Source organism: Belonocnema kinseyi, chromosome 10, assembly GCF_010883055.1.
Source record: "Belonocnema kinseyi isolate 2016_QV_RU_SX_M_011 chromosome 10, B_treatae_v1, whole genome shotgun sequence".
Lineage (NCBI taxonomy): Eukaryota > Metazoa > Arthropoda > Insecta > Hymenoptera > Cynipidae > Belonocnema > Belonocnema kinseyi.
The window spans coordinates 96708788-96716724 of NC_046666.1; the positions used below are offsets into that span (position 1 = coordinate 96708788).

General features: G+C 36.9%; 1 protein-coding gene across 2 annotated transcripts in view; it reads right to left on the minus strand.

Annotated features, from left to right (window-relative positions):
- Nucleotides 1–3301: 3301 nt before the first annotated feature.
- Nucleotides 3302–7937, minus strand: part of LOC117182100 — a 62614-nt gene continuing 57978 nt past the window's right edge. The window contains exons 2-4 of one of the 2 annotated variants that reach the window (XM_033375132.1): nt 4422–4487; nt 4076–4296; nt 3302–3941 (exon numbers count right to left, since the gene is read on the minus strand). In XM_033375132.1, coding sequence (XP_033231023.1) covers nt 3522–3941; nt 4076–4296; nt 4422–4487 — 707 coding nt within the window. In that variant the 3' untranslated portion in view covers nt 3302–3521. The remainder of the gene's footprint in view (nt 3942–4075; nt 4297–4421; nt 4488–7937) is intronic. The other variant, XM_033375133.1, reaches the window with a different exon arrangement.

Consider the following 7937-nt stretch of genomic DNA (forward strand, 5'->3'; position numbering starts at 1 on the left):
GTTTCAAAAACCCCTAAAAAAGTATTGATCACATTATTTAAGTAGCACAAGAAATGCATGACATGAAAAATGGTAAATAAAAGTTCCTTGAAGTATTTAATAAAAATTATAACAAAAATTTGTTGCATGTTTAATCTTTTCCATTGCGTACCAAAGAGCAGATACTAAGGACATGGAAAATCGAACATTCGTAATACTTCTGAAAATAACATTTTTTTCCAAAAATAGATAAGAATGTTCAGTAACTGGCATAAGTAAAGTCGACAGTTGAATGCAAAGTGCCGTTATTTAATTATCGTATTTCAGACATACGTATATCAAGAATATCAAATTTAAAAAAATGTTTGTCTCCCTGATACGAAGGGAAACCTAGAGGAAAATGTTCGTACATTGCATTTTGAAAAATTCCATGAAAATAATTTTCAAACCAACTACGTTTTACCGCTTAAAGGGTAATAAACGATTATTTGCGGTTTTGTCGAGACCTGAGCTTTGAGATTACCCTTTCTTCTTCCCTCGCGAAAAAGACGTGTGTTGTGCTCTCTTTCGACCCATTTCATTCATTCATCTGGCCCTTAGCTGTTTTGAATCGCCCACCCGAAATTGTCTTTAATTTTTTCGTCAGTGGTGGCTAGAACCGTACGTAGTGCGAACTTCAGTACATTTGATCCGGCAAGGAATCGAATCAGGTCAGGCCTTGACATGACCAGAAATAATAGTTTCTTAATGGTTGGGATAAAAGCATAGTTATCTCATGCCTTCGGCCTGACCTTTGAGAAATGTTTGTACTCTGTCGACACGGTGAAAAACGTGCACTGTACTATTTTCTCGTGATGAAGAAACTGGTCTGTCCACTTCTCTGAAATAATGCTTTAAAATAGTATTCTGATCTTTCTAATTTCCTTTCTTCAAAATGTCGTCTATCGGTAAACCATCCCGAAAACGTGATGAAGAAACTGCTGAGCCGATACTCCCAGCAGATTTGGATCAAACATCTCAACCACTATGTTAGATCTAGCTTTTGTTCTTTATTTTCATAGCCCCATCCTGATTGTTTATGTGAAATACTGAATATCTTTGAACCAAAAAATGGCCATAAAACTATATGACTTCCAGAATCTTGAAACTATTCTGAATTTATCCTTAATAAAGTGAGATCATGCACCCTTCGACGCGATGATAAGAGAAGCAGCAATGTCAAATTTCTGGATACCTGAAATACATTTTCGGGGTTTACAACTGTCTGCCTCATTCATCCAATCAATACGTTTACATTCCATATCATAGCTTTTGCGTTCGAAGGATGAGATGAACCTATGACTCACAACATGTGCTTTACTATCGGATGAGAACTTACTTCCTACCATCTTGTTGTATTTCCAAATGTGGCTATAACCCATTTATGCATCAAAATCATGCTATAGACACATTTTTTCCCCTATGCAAAACCCTAAATATTGTGAAACCTGTTGAGGGGATGGATTATTTATTGAAACTCTACTTTTTGTAGCTACGTAGACCATGATTTCCAGGGTGCAGAGTATGTCCTTTTAGTAGGTTCGCGCCATGATGACTCCAATAAAGCTATATCTTCTTCACTCTATCCTTTTGTCGGGGAAACCCACCTCGTACCTTTCAAGCTTCCAAATGTATGTCGGACATTTTTGGTGGAGGAGAGATGGTTTCCATGTCTATGATATTCTGTAGAAGGTTGTGAATTTTCTAAGTAGGTTCAAGTGATCGTTTCCTTAAATCTGCTCTGCAGAAGATTTTTCTCCCATCTTGAAATAATTATGATAAAAATCCCCTTGACTAGGTTCAGATGTTGCAGAACCCTCGGAATTAGAGACGGAGGTGGAAATATCCATGTTAGGTCGAAATTCCACATTTGACTGAAGGCGTTCACAAATGTTAATTTATGATCCCTGATTCGAGATGCATAAGTTGGAAAGACTGTATCTATCACTGCATCTTTCACTGTATTGTTGTCTGATTAAAGAGATAAGGCTTTTCGCTGCACAATATAAGCATTTTTGACGATCATTACGTACACTGCCCACATTTCTTTTTTGTTCATATGACAGTTTTTCTGTTTCAAACTCCATTAGTTCTTTATAAGCTTGTCTCCCAATTAGGCACCCCAATCTATGTTCAATGAATCCTTTGTTAAATAAATAGTAGGCATTTTCGGAAATATTTTCGACCTTTTAGCCAGCTTGTTCATCGAATATTGCAAGTCTGGTTTTATCTGATCCAGAATCGTGAAGAGCTGATTCGGAAAAATTTCTCGAAGCGAATAAGTAGCTCGTTGCATTCTTCTGCAAAACAATTTCCCTAGAGGAATTACAAAGGAAGCAAATTCCAACGTTCCGAGATGTGATTTCGCCTGATGCCAGTTCCATAATTGCCAAACTATAACTTTTTCCATACATAGTCTTATAATTTCCTTCTTTCTTTTTTAAAGGAACCATTGATCTGTCCAGGGATTCCATATGATACCCAGATACTCTAGTTGACTTGTAGGTTCTAAAACTGACATGAAAATTTATTTTCTATATTAGGAACGTGAGGAACCTTACTGTAACCTTGAGCTGAAGTCTAAAGAGATGTAGATCCTGGCTTGCAAAACGAAAATTGGCGAGGTTAACCACTATTCTTATTCCCTTTTCCCTCAGCTAACTGGCTACCCATTTAGATATTCTTGAAGAGGCTGAGGGGCGGTGGAAAGACCAAAGGGCAGGCCGTCATGCAGTATGTTTCTGCTCGATAGCTCATGGCCAGATAACCTCTGTGTGAACGTTGACAATGAATACCCTAATTTTCTAACTCTTCCGATGCTTTCGGAACTATTGGCTCTGATTCGATCTGATTTCTCTTCTAAGGCAACTAACCTCCAATGGTTAGAAGCTGGTCGTTCATACAACAGGGAATCTCTAGGGAAAAGACGCTTCGCAGTTAAGCCTCCCAACTTTCTCAATAAAGAAGGAGGTTTTAATATGAGGGCCCTGAGAAAAGGACAATCCATCATGGCTATTTTCATGTTAGAAAAAAACTTCTTACTCCCAGACTTAGCCTGAGGTTGAAAAGACCTTACAATTCCTACCGTTGGTAGAGCGAAGCTGATTGCTTTGATCAATTAAGAATCAGGAACATTCTCCACCAAATCTTGTTTACAAAAATTCCGTAAGCAGATAATGTATGTTTCATTTGCTGGAACTTTAGTATTACAATTTTGAAAACTTCAGTTATGTGACTATCAACTTCGATGGGTGCAAACAAAAACATAGGACAAAATGTTTATTCCGTGTCTACAAGAAGGCCTTGCATAATTACAAGTATTTAATATCATATAGACATAAGTATTACAATGTAATATCTGAGAATTTAAATATTTCTTATTAAATCCTTAGAACGTATTTAGTATGAAACACTAAAAATATTTAAAATATGAAAATTTGCTGTACGCATTTATAAATAAAAAGTAATGGTTTTCTTATTAGGATCCAAAAAACTTGCATTTTTTATTCAAAGTGAATATTAAGTAATTCAGCACATTTTCCTGCTATAAAAGACACCTGCGCATAGTTTGACTTCCTAAATTTTTCTACTCGGGCCTTCCATTTTTGCACTTTCTTGTGTTGAAAACTCTTCCACATCGAATTATTGTAACTTTTCTTATATTCAATATATTTTGAATTGTTGCCAACTAATTCATTGTTTAAATCCTTGCTTATCTCCGAAAATATCTCCAAAAGTTTTTTCAATGAGTGCAGTAAAAATACTGTTTCATCAACCACTTTTAAACCATCAGACGTATTCTCATAGATTAACACAGATAAGCGCATTAAAACTTTTGTTAAGTAATTAATTATTTCTTCACAAAACAATGGAAAATCTTGAAATTCTTGCAGCAACTGTATGCCATTCTGTCGAGCTATTGGCTAAAATAAATAAATGAATATATTTATCATGACGTGACATTCAAAATATCAGAATTAATTTGTGAGGAAATAAATTTTAATATTTGTGTTGTTTTTGTAAAGGTTTCTATTTCTACTGAAAAAAAGATAAGAACCTGTAATGGAGACTTCCCTAAAATTTCGAAACTCATATTTCTTAATACAGTCTTGTACCCACTTTTCCGGCAGGACAATGCATCCTCTGTATGACAAAAAATATGCTTAAAAGATTTTTGCAATTCAGATGAAAGTGGCTCTTCTAGTAAGTATTTCTTCATATTTGCGAGGACAGCTTTCATATTGTTTTCAAAAATGTCTGCTATATTCTGGTTCAGATCTGAAAATCAGAAGAAAAGATCAATGTAATTTCTGCAATTACAAAGTGGAAAAATCTTTAAAATGTTCATACGCCAGCTGCACTTTGAAGCTTCTTAGAAAAGGTTTCTTCATCATGAAATTTACCTTTATCTGAAAGTTGCTGATTCTCTGTGTGCTTTCTAGTCCGACAATAAACGTTTATTGATTTTTCTATAAATAACAGAGACAATATTAGCTTAGCCATTTGTTATCTTTATAACGGCAATATTCTTTTTCCCTCAAAATCATTCCGCAGCCTATCCGTCAACACCATCGCGTATACTTTGTACGCCGTATTCATTAGCGTAATACCATACTTTTTTCACTACCTCCTTCAGTCTCACCCTTACCTCTTTTGTGCAACACAACGACGCTTCGTTCTCTACCATGTCCAGCCCTGATGACTCCGACTTTTTCAACTTCCCTATCTGCTCCTCTATCTTCTTACTTATCCCCACGATACGTTTTCTAAACCTATTAATAATCTTTCACACGTCCCCTCCTGTCTTAACACTTCTCAACTCCTCTTCCAGATCTATTTCCTTTTCTTGCTTTTTCTTCTTACTAACCAACCTAAGCTTGTTCCTCTTTTATACGTACTCCTCTCTTTTCGCAGTTCCTTCTTTCCACTTCTTGTACTTCCTTTTCACCTTTCGTTTCATCTATTTACATGCCCTATCCTATCACGGCTTCAATATGCCTTTCTTCTTTCCTTGTCTCCTTGTCTTTGTCACCCTCTCCCTTAACGACCATTCTTCCCCACCTTGCCTTCCGCCACGCTCTCCTTATCCACGATATTAATGGCTGATAGTCTTATGCTACCCTCCCTTCCACTGCGAATTTCTCTGTCTCCTCCCGACCGTGCATATTTATGATCTCACAGTCTATCACTGATACCCTACTTTACTTAGATACGTGTATGGTCCCTCTTCGTCCCCTGTTACCATACCATTCGCCACCGTTCAGCCTCTATCCTCCACCCAGTCTCCTAGAATCTCCCCCTCTTCACTTATTACCTTATCCTTCGATTTTCTTTCAAAGCTTTCTCCCTCCCTATAAGGACCCCCTTCCGTTTCGATTCTCGCATTAAAATCTCCTCCTAGTACCACCATGCCCTCCTCTCTGCTGCCTAGCAAGTCTTAACTCGTTCCTTCAAACTTTCCATCCCGCCCCTATTGTAAACTGTCACAAACTTGAGCCTCATCCCTACTATCTTCACTGCCCTCATTTGCAACCCCTCCTCTCTCCCAGCATGAACTTCTTTCTCCGGTCTATAACAGACCCCTGATATAATAATTCCTCCAGCCCTCCCTTTCTTCATTACTCTAACCACCTCCTGGAGTCTCCACCCGTAGCCCCCAGGCAGCTTTAGCTCTATTCTCTGCCATTCCTTTCTCATTACCCACGTCTGAATCAGTTCCACAATGCCAAATTCCTGGATATACCTCCAGAAATCTTCATCTTTTTTCTGTATCCCTACTTCGTTCCAGTACAGCGCCTTCACTACTCCACCTCCATGCTTTATACCCACCCATACTTCTTACAAAACAAGTACCCTTGCACTACCTTCAACACCTCATTCTCCAAATCCCACACCCACATTTTCTTATCTATTTTTATTTTCTTCTACCCTACCTTCGCGGTTCTGCCTTCCATCCTCTCCCTCCTAGCCATGTCGTTCAGCATTCTCTGTACATCCCTTTGCTTCCTCGTCAAATCGCGGTCAATTAAAAACTGCCGTGTCCCTTATCCTTTTTTATTTCGCATTTCTCCGAAATAATTTCCCAGTTCTCCAATTCCACGACCGCCACTTCATTCTCCCTTTTCTCTCCTGCCTAACTTTGCCTATCTTCACCTACCTTGCTCTTAACCCCCCCCCCCCCCCCCCCCCCCCCCCCTATTAGGAAAATGCAAAGTGCTTCGAACCAAACTGGTGCAAAATTTAACGCGCTTCGAATGTCGATTCGAAAGAAATTCGAACAGGCTAGTTCGAATCGAGAAAAAAACTTTTAACTGGGCAGTTCAAAAGTCTTCCAAATCAAATTTCGACGCCCTCAGTTTGAATCGAAGGAAAACCGATTCGAAATTCTTTCGAATCGACATTCGACGCGTTCAGTTTGAATCCTAAGACAAACGATTCAAAGTGGCAGTTCGAAATTCTTTCGAACCAACATTCGACGCGTTCAGTTCGAATCGTAAGAAAAACGATTCAAAGTGGGCAGTTCGAAAGTCTTTCGAACGGACATTCGACGCGTTCATTTCGAATCGTAAGAAAAACGATTCGAAGTGGGCAGTTCGAAAGTCTTTCGAACCAACATTCGACGTGTTCAGTTCGAATCTTAAGAAAAACGATTCGAAGTGGGCAATTCGAAAGTCTTTCGAATCGACATTTGACGCGTTCAGTTCAAATCGTAAAGAAAACGATTCAAATTAAGCAATTCGAAAGTTTCTCCAATCCACATTTGACGCACTCAGTCCGAATGGAAGATTTGATAGAAAACATAGAAAACTTTTAAATTTTCGAAAAATATTTCAAAATTGCTAACAATTGAGCCAGAGATATCAAATTTCTTTCTAATTTAGTATCTTATGCTTCGTTCTATAATTTCACACAAACAATGTCTTGTTAAATCTACAAGAATTCTGGTTTAATATGGCCTTACTATTTTGTCTGATCAGAGTAGCCTGAAATCTGGTTACATTAACCAGATTGTATAGTTAATTTAACGAGAAAAATAGTACGGGCATATTAAATTTAAAAAAAATAGAAATCTGTTAGATATTAATAGAAATGTATACAAATTATGTAATTATTCAACAAAAAGTAGCATACGATACCAATTTGAAAAAAGTAGACATCTCTGGCGCAAATTTTCACAAATTTTGAAAATAAATAATAAATAATTGTTTAAATAATTACATCATGTTTTTAGAAAAATTTACTACTCAAAACAAATAAGAAAATATTGCATTTCGATGATAAAGTACGATTATTTTTGACATTTTTAGGGAATAAATAATTTTAAAAATAATTTGCATTTTTTCCAACAATTGAAAATTCTTTAAAAAGTCATGTTAAATATTGAAATTGCCCATTGGTAATTATATGCATTAAAAAGACGATGGAAATTGCTAAAAAGTAACAATAATACTTAAAAATGTAGTTTTTGCATTTTTGGGCCATAATTGGTGTGCTGGGGAGAGGGTGGAGGTGGGTCGGAAATGAAAGTTATTAGCACATTTTATTTCGTTGAAACCCTTCTTAAATTCTAAAAAGCTGGACACGTTTCTATGAAATTCTGGAACATGAGTTCAACTTTTCGAAGGTTTAAAATTTACTCATATTAATTCAATGGGATTTTGAAGTCCGTAGTGGCACGTATTAATATTCGAGTTTTAAAAAAGAAAAAATGACGGATTTTCCACGCTAATATATATACACACACACATATATACATATACATATTTATAAATAGGAAGCGTCTGTGGCGGACTGGGTACTCAGGGGCGCGGTCGGGGATCCAATACTGGGGGGTGACTCCTAAAAAAAAGGTCATCGGAAAAAAGAAAAAACTGTTTCTAAGAAGTATAACGTAAACGTACTAAATGTATGTAATAATT